General features: G+C 41.6%; 1 protein-coding gene across 1 annotated transcript; it reads left to right on the top strand.

Annotated features, from left to right (window-relative positions):
* Nucleotides 1-7,347: 7,347 nt before the first annotated feature.
* On the top strand, nucleotides 7,348-10,097 carry LOC113170517 (LIM/homeobox protein Lhx1-like). The gene is made up of 5 exons (XM_026372630.1): nucleotides 7,348-7,517; nucleotides 8,035-8,255; nucleotides 8,605-8,879; nucleotides 9,442-9,598; nucleotides 9,742-10,097. Exons 1-5 carry the CDS (start codon nucleotides 7,348-7,350, stop codon nucleotides 10,095-10,097), a joined length of 1,179 nt encoding a protein of 392 aa, XP_026228415.1.
* Nucleotides 10,098-13,660: the final 3,563 nt, after the last annotated feature.

Here is a 13,660-nt window from a genome sequence, read left to right as displayed (position 1 = left end):
GAGCAAACGATTATCCAGCTCCTTTGCTTGAAATAGAAAGGTTTTAATATCAAATATATCATTTTAGCTTCCTGACATCTAACTGTATATTAAATGCGGAAGATTCATACAGGTCTAGGTTCCCTTAATCACACTTTATTAAAGCACTAAAAGAATGGAAGTGTGAGGGAAACTTACACATTATATGGCCAATTTCTAATAGATTTCTCCATGTACAGTGCTGTGTGCCGTCTTATTCCTGAGCAGTAAGAACAGTGACCAAACAGAGAGCTCTTTTGTCCTCCTCTGTGCCTTCTGGGCCTTAAATGAGAATCCACAAATACACTATTTCTTTAAAGTACTCCTCTTTCTCTCCAGGGATATTGACCCTGCCAGTTAAGTTCTGCTTGGCTGAATTCTGCAGAGATGTTGGGGCTGTCAGAGGAAATATACAGTTCCTGTCAGGAACCCAGGTGTGCTGAGGTAAACTGTTAAATTTGGTCATTACTCTTGTAATAGTGCTTTATGGTTCGTTCGCAAGGGTCATGTGTGCAGCCTCTGCAGCAGGTCTTTGTTGAAAGGTCTGCAGACAGAGACATAGGCATCAGTTGTCAGGAGAATCATGTGCAGCTTCCTATATGTAAAATTATAGCTATGCCAGAGATACTTTGCTGTTGCAGACATGAAATATTTCAGTGGTCATATGTTGAAGAAAAATAAAAGATCTTGGGAAAATGTAACATTAAGATAAGCTATGATAAGCACACAGACGTACGCGTGTGTATGCATGTGTTCGCAACATATGCACGCATGTGTTGATTTGTATGTGCCGACTGGGCCGGAGGCAGGGCCAGAGGGAGGAGAAGGCAATTCTAATGGTTTTTTGATGTAGATAAATGGCTTACAGATGGTCCACTCAATATATTCAAATGAGATTTAAAAATAGGGGAGGGGCTATCAATACAAGGAAAGCTCCACTTGCAGCAGCATCGATCTTTTCTACCAATCGGGCACATTTGAAGTGCCAGTTCTAGGTGCCAGTGCCAGTTATTCTGGTTACACTGCAACTTTACCTATATCAATCTGCTGAAACAGAAGCAAATAAACAGGAAAGATGAATTTGTGCTCCAATTATGAACGTTGTATTTGAAGGTAAAGAGATCACCACTAACCAGTGAGCATACAATTAAAAATAAAATCACAGAATAACAAAGGATAACCATATCCACCATTCAAAACAGCCTTTGGTGGTGGTATTACAACTTTCTAAGATCCAGTAGTCTGGGCAGCTTATGACTAAGAAGATAATCCTCTTCATCCAGCCATCTCAGTCTGCAGACAATGTCCTGGAGGTAACACATTCCATACAATAATGTTCGACCGGTATAAATTGTATTTACCCAAATTTCACCTTTAACACTGGGCTGGAAAAGAAGCTCAAATGCGATTATGCACATGTGAATTAATCCGAAGATGAGCACAGGGTAATGTATGGTAATTATCCAACAGGGTATTCTTACATAGCGATTAGCATATCTGGGAGGCCAGACAGGGATGGGAGGGCAGTCTGAGAGGAAGGAAAGGACACAGCTGCTGATAAGGAGCCCAGTTTGGGGTTTTTTTTTTTTTTTATGTTGATGAAAAATGTGGATAGCCTGGCTACAGGCATGTACTCGCTCCCCCTTTTTCTGTTCTTCTCTATCTTATGTGCACATACACAGCCTCAAATGTGGATGGATATGTGGATGTATTTGTGCGCGCACTCACACTCACACACACACACACACTGATAACACTCCTGTCAGAGAGAATGGGGGATATAAAAAAACCCAAAACAAAACAAGAGAACTACTGAACCTGTGAAAGAAACATTGCTGTCAAACCTCTGTGCGTACATGCCTACGCATAATATACAGTAAGTATTTAACAACAAATAACTGCACGGTGTATTGAAATGTAATCGTTTAATTATGAGCACAAAGTCAGTCGACCTTCATGCATATTTGTTTTAATCCATACAATCCAAAGAATTAAGGACTATGAAGTGAAGAGGGCATTGAAATCACTCAGTGTGTGAGACATATCATCAGTCGATGTTAAATAAACAGATTGATTTGGCCGTTATTATGCATATCTTTATATTTTTTTTTGTTTGTTTTTTCTTTATAACATAGACCAATCACAGGCACATGCAGGAATTGTAAATGTATGCATGTTGTATTATTATTTGTACATCATATCTGATATCTTGTATATATTCAAGCAGCTCCTAAACCCCTAGTTTATCTAAGGCAACAATAGCAGAAGGTATGATTTCTTGCCAGCACAAACAATGCTGTTTCTGTCCACCCTGCAACCCTATTGCACAATATGGTCATGAGCCACTGTATCAGTTCTGAGTTTAGTATTTAGGTGTAATCAGCCATGTAGGACACCAGCTTGCCAAGAAGCCGAGCCCTTTGTGAGATGCCCATCTGTTTAGTGTATTGGGACAAGCCCAGTCCCAAAGAGCTGCTGGAATGAAAGGGTGAGTATGAGAAGACTCAGCTGAAAAGACAAGGGTGGGCGGCAGCATCAGGACACAGTCTGTCTGCAGCACTCCTGCAGTCCACTCTTATTCTAATGCAGCAGCTATGACTCCCCTGCTTGCATACAACTCAGAGATCAGAGGCTGACAGATGCACCATGCCAAGCAGACTCGGATGTCTCACACATGCATCCAGCCTTTCATGCAGGCACTGTCTGTGTTCTCCCTCTGCCTGTCTGTCAATCTGTTCGGCTAATATTTTCCCAGTGTACATATTACACAGCCTCGGTGACCTCTTAGCATGACATATCTGCGAGAGAGCAGATCGATTCATACAGTGGGCTTCCCCTCCTTTTTTTGATGGTGTTTAGTGGATGGGCCGGGCAACGTGGGAGCAGGTGATAAGCTGCTATAGTCCAGTCGATCTATTCCAGCAAGAGTCATGACCCTACTGCAATAGCCCTGATTATAATTCACCCGATGCTCCTAGATCTGAGAATCTAGCCGACACACTCCAGTCTGAACCATATCAATTCTGACAGAGATGCTTCTACAATAAAAAATATGTTGATATGCGTATATATTGATAATTATGTAATGCATTCTGTTAGTATTTGTTGTACTATGATCGTTATACTGCTGCACACCATGTATTATTATAATTTGTTAGACCCATGCACAGCTGTTATTATAAATTGTTGATTTAAATAAAGAATTTTTTGTATGTATGTTATTATAAATTAGTGATTTAGCACCATTTAAAAGGTGCATTAGGTGTTGAATGCCCTGTATCTTTAGAATCTTTCTTCTGCAGAAAAAAAAACACAAGATTATAGTGAAACACATTCAAAAATTGTTCATTCAACCACGGGATGTGAGGCAGGTGACCTGCTTGTGAGAGACTGAGCATGTGTTGCGTGGAGAAGTGAAAAAAGAGCACTTTTCCGTGGGTAAGAGGACCATATGCCCCCAAGCTCCAACAATCCCCCATCTCTGCCTGTCCACTTCCCCCAAAATGCGCACACAAGCACGCTCCTTTTTTTATCAACACAGCCTGCTCACAGCCTCCCCTACCCCCGGCCCTCCATGCCTCCCCTTACAAACACTCCCGATAGCTGACAGCAGCTGCGCTGATGAGCACAATGCTCGGGCCAAGGCAGCTCAGCTGGGCTCACTCCCCACTTGACACCGGTTTGACCTCTGGCATGCGAGTCGTCCTCCCTTTAGGCTGCTCTGCCTGCAGCCTAACTCAGTCTGTCCCTCTATCTCCTTTCCCCACCAATCACTCCCAGGCAGGGCATACACCCAACATCAGAGTGCATCCTCAGGTCACACCGGGTCAATTCAATTCAAATTGAGGATAAATGATTTGTAAATCATGTACAGAGAGGGAACTGATGCACAGAACAGTAAGACAAACACTGCTGCTTTGTGTCTTTTCAGTTGAGGCATTTAAACAATTATTCATACCAAGGTCAATATTTGCTGGTTGACTTTCATAGACTAACTCTTGGATGGCTTCACAAACTTTACCCTGTGTAAGGCTTCTTATTTACCCCTTTTCAATGCACACACGCACCCTCCCATGCGTGCAAAAGCAGCACCAGTGACATGAGCGTGAAAGGTTTGAAGTACCTCTCCTCCAATAAAACATCAGAAGTTGATGGTGTGACAGAGCCGAGAGGGAGGGGACAGGAGGGTGTCAAAGCTCCCATTCTGCCATTCTGCTCCTTACAACTTTACAAAATAGCCTTTTAATTTGCTGTGAGTGTCTGGGGTGTCTGAATTGTGTCTGCATCAATCACCATCATCACCGGGGCCGTGGGCACCCCGTCCCTCGGGCCCTCTCACTGAAAGGCCCCTCGGGCAGATCACTCTTTCTTCCCTCACATGGTGTACGCAGGTCCCCCCCCCCTGTGTATGCGTCTCCTCTCCCTCAGTCCCAGACTCACTCATGCAAACACAGTGACAGCGCTTGAACTCAACTCGATGCCACTATCAGCTCTTGATATTGAAGTATTGTACGTGGCCACTTCAGACTAATCGACTAATTTGACAAGACCCATGATCACCAGGATTGATTTCTCTCTGATTGTACACAAGGGAGATTTGACTTTAATGTGATTTAGACTCTTTCTGGGAGACTTCACCAGATAATTTAGGCAAAGTATCCCCACTCTGACAGGCCCAGTGTAAACCATCAGTAATATCAGTTTCTAGGTGTTATGAAGGTGCATGTCTGATAAAATGTGACTCGGCAGGTCAGAGTAGATCTGGTCAGTATGGATTATTCTTCTGCGTCTGTGGCTGTCAGCTCTGCATTGATGGGTTTCCCTGCTCTAATGTTGTTTTGAGAATAAAGAACCCACAAAGCGAATCCACTCCTGATTATCTGTGTGATGCTTTTCACAGCCTGCGACTGTTATTTTTCAGCCCAGTGATTTTTAGAGTTTTTACGAACATGAATTTTCTTAGTATTCTCCATGTAGGATCTGAATATTTAAAGGCCAGTGGGTTTGACAGGAGCTCTGTGAGTTGCCAGGTTTGGCATGTCATGGTGCATGTTGCCAGGTATGTTCCTCCTGTCCATAACTTTCACATTGCGCCACTGCCTAATCAGCTTTAATTGGCTTTAATTAGCATCAAGTAATTAATTTTGTTTTCTATAAATTATTTGTATGAATAGCCCCAGTGGGTGGTCTTGTTCATCTCGTTAGGGCCAATTAGCTGCAATTAACAAACACTAATGACGTGCGTTTTTGTTTTTTTTTTTCCCCACTCCAAACAAACAGTGCACACGCTGCCAGATTCCAGTGCTGCACAGAGACCTCTTGTGTGTTGGAGTGGTGCTGTGGACCAGCTCACTGGGGCCAGGTTTCTAATCAACACCCCACAAAGAACAAAAAAAAAAAAAAAAACACAAACCCTAGAAGGAGACGCTTATCCACACGACACACTTAACGCAGCGCAGAGATAATGACTTTGCCCTCTGGTCTTTTTATTGTCACCCACTGTTACATTTGGACATGTGAGATCACTTTAAAGAAACGCAGCAGAATAGAAATCTTTAGCACGAATGTGGATAGTGGCAGGGTTTGTGCAAGAATCCTCACATTTATTTCTTCTGGTTTATTTTTCCTGTTGCACTCACACTCTTTCCAATGTCTAAAAAAAACACACACACACACACACACACTATGAAAAGATTTTTTAAGTCCTCTTACTTTCTCACTGAACTTCATCCCGCTGTAGTTTGTGTGCCTCCAGGGCCAACAGCATATCAGAGAAACTGGACCAATTACAGGCATGTCCATCTTTTAATATAACCAATTCAAAAAAAAAAAAAAAAGAGAGAGAGAGAGAGAAAGAGCTGACTTAGTAAACTGTTAGGAAATAAGAGAATATTCCTCCTTAGCCATTAGACCAAACCTGACTGACATTTATACTGAAAGTTACATTTAAATTTAAATCATTCAACAGTGTATTGATTATTTTCAACCATTGGTTGATTTAGTGGATTTGTTTTCTCTCATTGTAGCTGCGTCTTAAATACACATTCCCACATATCATTTCGTTCACTCAAGTTTTAGTATACCGTGCCAGGAGCTTGGGTCGAGTCTGGTGTTATGATACGGGAGCTGGGAGGCTGTATCTCAGCGCGCAGCGCGTCAACGCGGTGCGATAACATCTGTAAGAGACAGCCTATCGCGGGAGATTAGAACCATTAGTGATCCTTGTCCTTTTCAAAAGGGAACTGAGGAATAATGCACAGGCTCGACATTAATCTGCGGGGAAAGGCTTGTGTCGACAGGCCTGCTGATGATTTGTCATGTGCCACCGATGCAGTCCTCGCCTTTCCCCCAAAGAAAATCATTTGTTTCTATGACATCATCATCATCATCATCATCACTGACCATCAGTAGAAGGAGTGTTGAGAAAAACACAGACGCGCACCGGCTGGAAGAAAGTTACAGAGAGTTTGGAAAGTAAAATAAATGAATACAAAAAAAAAAAAAAAAAAAAAAAAGCTTGTACCATTTCCCCCCAGTTGGACTTTAACAAGACATCTTAATATTAATTATCATGAAAAAAAAAACAATAGGTTCATTTGAATTAAAAGTTCAGAAGCTTAAAATCTTAATTCCGGCTCACTTTGGCACCAGGCGTCACAACACTGATCTGACGTGGCTATTTCACTTGTATTTTTTGATTTCATGTCCATGCCGTGTTACTGATGAGAGTGAACTGAGGAGGCAGCTCATAGGTTCGCCGTGGAGCCGACGTCACGGCTCCCTCCATCGCAGTAGGCTGCGCTCCGAGAGGTGCGCGCATTACAACGTCTCTCTCAGGCCGAGAGCAAATCAGAGGGGGAGATGGGACACAAGTGACACAAGGCTGAGCGCGCTGGTAGCATTTCATGGTTATATATGGTTTTTCCTCTATATGTTTTTATTTTTCTTTACAGGATATAAAAACATCAGAAGTGAATTGGTGCAATCTCCTTGCTGCCTATTTTTTTTTTTTTTTTCCACCGCGCACCAACCCAGGATGATCTGGCCGGGCTCAGCTCTGATCTCCAGTCTGTCATTTTGTTTGAGAAATGCTGTGTGGTAGTTTATTTCCAACGCTCACCTGTCTTTTGGAGCTGCCGGCCACGTGTGGATTGTTGTCCTGTGGAGGGGAAGAGCTACAGTTCATGTCACGGCTGGTGATGTGATAATTGAGATTCATTTCGATCTGCTGGATTTTTCTGGATCCTACTCCCCCAAGAAACGAGTCAACACCGAGGCGTCTCGTCATAGACATCCCTGCACGCTGGGCTTGGGAATAAACTCCGGACAATGCTTCACTGTGCCAATTGCGAGAAGCCTATTGTCGATAGGTTCTTGCTGAAAGTTTTGGACAGACCGTGGCACATCAAATGTGTCCAGTGCTGCGAGTGTAAATGCACTTTGACAGAGAAGTGCTTTTCACGAGAGGGGAGGCTGTATTGTAAGAATGACTTCTTTAGGTAAGGCATCCAGGCAAAAAATTAAAAAATAAAAATAAAAATAAAAGAACAGAAAATGCAGCTGTCAAATAAAAGTTTGACTGAGACCATTTAAAAATATGACACCCAAACAGTGATGAGAGGGAACCTAGTGAGCCAGGCTGTGCTGAAGGTTCAGCAACTGGTATTTGTTTACACCGTGGAGGCCCCTACTTGGCTCAGGCCATGTGTTAATTACATTAGAGGGTGACAACAGATTTAACTGTTAAGAAAAAGCCTTTCACTTGTCATCCAAGTACATTTTACAGGTTATAAATTAGACATTTGTTCCGTGTCACAACCTTAAAATGTGAGTTGAACTGTAGTTGCACTCAATACATGTGTCTAACTTTTTTGTTGATTAGATTAAAGTTTAGTTGATTGTAACTAAAAACCATTAATACATAAAGGAGCCCCCACCCCACCCCATCCCCACCCATCACTATATTAAATCTACCCTGAAAACTTTGCCCTGACTGTCGCTTTCCTTCTCGCGCAGGAGGTTTGGGACCAAGTGTGGCGGCTGCGCCCAGGGGATTTTACCCAGTGATCTTGTCCGCAGAGCCAAGAGCAAAGTGTTTCACCTGAACTGTTTCACCTGTGTGATGTGCAACAAGCAGCTGTCCACGGGAGAGGAGCTGTACATCCTGGACGAGTTCAAGTTCGTCTGCAAAGAGGACTATCAAAACAACAACGGGAAGGACACCATCCTGCTTTCAGGTGTTCATCATCACTAGCCAGGCCTTCATTACTGGGTTTAATGTTGAAAAGGAGGAAGGGATTTCATTTTGTATAAATGTTATAACCAATACAATTGTAATATTATTATTAATAATAATATTTTTGTCGGTGTTGTTTCATTTTTCATTTTATTTTTTTAATCCGTTTCAATTCTTCCACACAAAATGTTAAACAATAAGTTGACTATTCATAATATTAATATAAATATTCCTGGTATTTGCTTCTAAATGAATACTAGCTGTTTTTCTTTGCCGTGTATAATTTGGAGTGTGTGTGTGTGATTATTACGCGTCGTGCGCTGACGCGCGGTGTCTTATTCTCGCCACAGTCACGACATGCAGCGACCCAAGTTTGTCTCCGGACTCCCAGGACCCACAGGACGACGGGAAGGACTCGGAAACGGGACATTTATCCGACAAGGACGCCTGCAGCAACGAGAACGACGAGCAGAGCGCCGTCGGGAAGCGGCGCGGGCCTCGGACCACCATAAAAGCCAAACAGCTGGAGACTCTGAAAGCGGCTTTTGCGGCCACACCGAAACCCACCAGGCACATCAGGGAGCAGCTGTCACGGGAGACCGGCCTCAACATGCGAGTCATCCAGGTACAGGGCAAAAGAAAAAAAAAATAAACGCACTCGTGTTGATGAGCTGCATCCATTATCGGACAACCCACCGCCTAAACAGGCTACATGACGACATCCTGAATTATTCGGCACCAAAACGCTTCTGTGGACGCAAAACTAAAAAGTCGCTGATGGCTCTTAGGCATTTTAGACCCTTAGGGAGCTTGTCCATAATGCTCTTCCGATTTTCTTTAGAAGCCAAACTCAGGATATTTGTCCTTAATCTCTACTCCCTTTGCGCCTCAGTGTTAAGTGGGCCATTAAAAGCGAGGCCCACTTAACACTGAAGTTCATGAACATTTTAAAAAGCTCCCTCGACGACTTGTCCTCGTGGATTGGATCATCTTTCTCCGCGTCCAAGTGTATTAAATGCGGTTTATGTTTCAGTTCACTGGGCCTCAATTCATATTTCCCAAAAATTCAAACCACATTTTCCGGTCAAGCACTTTGTTGTATTTTCTTTATGTGTCTTATTTGCTGGTATTATTATCCCTGGTGGCCAGATTGACTAATACTGCCTCGTTTTCCTGCTTTGCTAAAGGTTTGGTTCCAAAACCGGAGGTCTAAAGAGAGGCGCATGAAGCAGCTGAGCGCGCTGAGCGCACGGAGACACATGTTTTACCGCAGCCCGAGGAGGATGAGAGCGCTGGGAGAGAGGATGGAAGCAGGAGAGCTCGGACACTTCTCTTATTATGGAGGTGAGCTGTGTTTGATGATGTTTGAGGATTTCTATTCTAAGTTGATGAGCAGGCTTAAGAGCAAGAACACAATTAATGGCACCTACACATTCTCATGCCCACAGTGGATTCATCTCCTTTTTTCTTTTCATTAAAATTAACAGATTATCCGAGTGAATACTATAACTCAGGAGGGAATTATGAATACTTCCAAGGCCCACCACCATCCCAGGCTCAGACTCCAGCAGACTTGGGCTTTGTGCCCTCCTCTGTCCCCGCTGGCACCCCATTAGGAGTCATAGACCACCACCATCCAGGCCACCACTGTCCCGGAGAGGTGCAGTGTTTTTCTGACACAGTGTCTCACCATCCCGTGGACTCACCCAGTCCAGAGCACAGCATCTCCAGTGAGATGTGCGGCCCCAGCACACCTTTCACCACTGTGTCTCTCAGTGACAACGGATACACCAACCAGCTATCACAGCCCTCTTCAGAAATGAGTGAAGGCACTGTGTGGTAAACAAAGACACTCTGAAGTACAAGGCACACTTAGATTTTAAAGGCAAATAAATGCATTTTGTTATTTTTAATGTATTTTATTTATTTATTTATCTATTTATTTATGTATTTATTTATTTAGCATCCGTTCCATTTACACATCTGTACATTTGTATGTCAGTACACTCATTTAGAGATTTCAAAAATACTGCATGTGAGTTGAACTCATAAATACATTTCCAATGCTGGGCCACACTGATCAAGCAATAAACAGTTACATTTACAGGCTGACATGTTCTTTCAAACGTTAATATGAAAGTGCATGGCGATGGCGATATCACCTCTCAGTGTTTCACACATGCTGTCCAACATCACTCTCCCTCCATGACGAATGAAGAAAGACAGTATTATGATGTTCAGTACATGTGACAGAAAAACTTCTCTCAGGACTGTGAACGCATTGGGATTAATTTATTTATTGATTGATTTGTATTTAATTATTTGTGTAATATTTTATGTTTGCCTTTCAAAGGATGTCTTTATAAATAAAAAATGTATATGTAATATAAAATGATTTGACTTTAACATGACACAAGTCGAACATTTTATATATATAATCATGGACAATTGTACAGTACAGTCGACTGTTTACTTAAATCTCCAGTAGTCGGGGGGATTTCAGATGGATGAACCATTTAATGCAAACAAACCAAACTTTTGCAGCTGTTCTGATCATGTGGTCGCTCACTGTGCTATTCGTTTTTTAATATGTCCTCGTTAAAAAAACTCTAAAGACGCAAGTATGTTCAGTTTTTCACTGAGGATGTACCAATAATAATAATAAAAAAAAAAACAGGTTTTATAATTTGGTTATCTGACAATCCAAGAAACTGATTGGATTTATCTTTATGGATCAAACTGTGAAATGATTTACACTGATGCTCTCGTGCACTAGCAGCAGCAGCAGCAATGGTTTTCACAAGAAAATACAATTGTTCCACGTTTATGAGAGAGTATTTATGACCACTGACTGTACATTAAGCCCCCATTGATCATTGTTATTTGTTAATGATTTGGAAGGAAATGCAGTAATTCTTTCATTCGGTTTCTTGTTGTATTGAATTGTATATTGAACGGCAGTTTATTAAACAGTTTTTTCACAGATCACAACGAGTAACACTTGCACACAAACATGTGTAACGTGTGTTAAGTTTCATAAACAGCCTTGTCTCCGAGCCGATTAGATCAGTGGTAGTATCTTCAGCTGGTGTTGAGGCTCACGCTGCAGCTTCAGTAGAGCTGAAAGAATGGATTCATTCAGCAAATGATTAGTTGATGGACAGAAAATAATCAGCTAAGTCACTATTGTTTTGCTCTTACACTTGTTCTCTGATGCTTGTTTCATGTGATTGCAAATTGAATGTCTGTGGGTTTTAGACTGTTAGTTAAGGAAAATGGACAATTTGAACCCTTTATTTTAGTATTTTCTGACATTTATTTAAATATATTTGTTAGTTTTGTTTTAGCTTCACATTGTCACCTTAAGTTGATGATATGTTGTGTCATAAAAGAATCTCTATTATTCAAACATACGGTGCTTTTACTCAGTTTGTAGGTTGACTAAACGTCCAGGTTGTTAAATTAATCAGGTCTCGTGAACAACTGCACAACATTCGATTTTCCTCGACTTACAGTTTGCATAATTGCTGCAGCACTGTGTATTTTCTGTTGCTTAACGACAGCTCTTTATCCATAACTCTACTGTTGTAATCGTCCTGACAAGATGATTTACGACTTCAGTGGAGAGGTTTTGTGCGTTCTCTTTCAGACGTGTCTGCTGCGGCATCAACAAAAAACCAGAGCTGCTCATTGTGGTGCTACTGACGGTGATGCCTAATCTGGGCGAGTCATCTAGGCGGCAATCAATTTCAGGCCCAGGAGCAATTGGTCAGCGTTCTTTTTTGGATCCCTTTGCAAATGTTAGTGAGGTGTTGAGGTTTAAGTGGCTCGTGTCTGCTCAGTGCTGCGAGGAAAGAACGCAGGACACCAGAAAAAAGCTTTTCTGGCTTCTTCCTGAATTCATCAAAAGTAATTTATAATATTCCTCTAACATACAACACAGACATTTTAGAGACATCAGGTTGTTTAAGTGGAAAGCTACTGAACATTATAATGTGTTTGTTTATAATGTTCATATCTATTTGGGAATTGTTCATACTCCAGGTATTTTCCACTTAATTTCCTGAGCACAGCTGCAGGGGCTCATGTGGATCTGCTCGTCTACAAACAACATCTACAGTGATTCGGATGTTGAGGAATCTGTGATAAATGTGAAGAAGCTGATGTACAGATTTTGTGGAGAGACGAGAGAGGCGTGGAGAAGGCCCAAACCGATGCTGATCAGTGACGACGGATGCTGGAGGAGCAGATTAGCGGAGCAGGTCGGGGGGCGGAAGGGTGGACAAGTGGGATCCCGAAGCATGAACTGCAGAAAAGGATGTTTTAAGATTAATATTAGGGCACAAGATGTAATTGAAGGAGGGCAAGCATGGATGGAGCTGATGTTATACAAGCAGGCTGCAACTATACTGTGTGGCAGAATGGCTGTGATAGATTTCAATCAAGCCCATTAACACCTAAAAAAGCCTTTTTAAATTAAAGGTTAAAAAATATTAATTCAGTTAACCAGCAGCTATGCCCTGTTCATGATGAATGTCAGAAATAAACAAGAACAGCAACACAATAAGATTTCAAAGTAGACATTTATGTAAGTACTAACAAACACTTCATCTCTTCCATATTATGTGAATTAAATAATATGACGGCTGTCAGGTCTGAACGCTCCCTTCTCTCTAAGAGATAATTTTATGCAGCTAATCAAACTAATCCCTGTTTATCTGAACAAAATGCCTTGATTAAGTGAGAGATTAGCAAGTCAAACAAGAGGCCAGCAAATCAATTTGAATCTAACCGACGGCGATTATCGTGGATAAACTGTGCACAATAAATAAATAAATGTACAACTGTAGAGTACACAACGATTCGACCTCTGAAGAAGTTAGTTTAACTATAAAACCAATCTAACTGTTTCACAGAGTTTCTATCCTGTAGTAAACACAACCAATCTTTCTGCTCAATTGGCTTTTTGACTTGACTTTTTAGGATCTTCCTCACTTTTTTGTCACTCCCTCATAGCGATGTAGTCTGTAAAAATGTCAACTAACATCATGAACTTTGCTATCAAATTAAAATTAACAATATTCTGGTTCCCGTTCCCATAGGTTGTGTAACTGTTTTACGAGTTTGAACACCTAAAAGCCCAGAGAGGGGAGATCTAACACCTGATATAAATAAATCTTCATAAATACATTAGTTCAAATGTTGCGAGGGAATAATACTTTATTGTAATGTGAGATGAAAAGCCTTTTTATTTTCTAATCTAAATCTTATTTGAACTCAGATTTGGCCTTTTTGTGCTTGCTGATACTTTTAAGTTACTTGCACAATCTGTCCCAATTCACTAATTTGACTCTTTCTTCACTTTTTGCTCCGGGCTTAGTGGTGCACTTTCTACATGAAAATCAT

The sequence above is a fragment of the Anabas testudineus genome, chromosome 14 (assembly GCF_900324465.2).
Source record: "Anabas testudineus chromosome 14, fAnaTes1.2, whole genome shotgun sequence".
Lineage (NCBI taxonomy): Eukaryota > Metazoa > Chordata > Actinopteri > Anabantiformes > Anabantidae > Anabas > Anabas testudineus.
The sequence above is the reverse complement of the archived record's forward strand: the minus strand, read 5'-3'. Positions and strand labels throughout refer to the sequence as shown.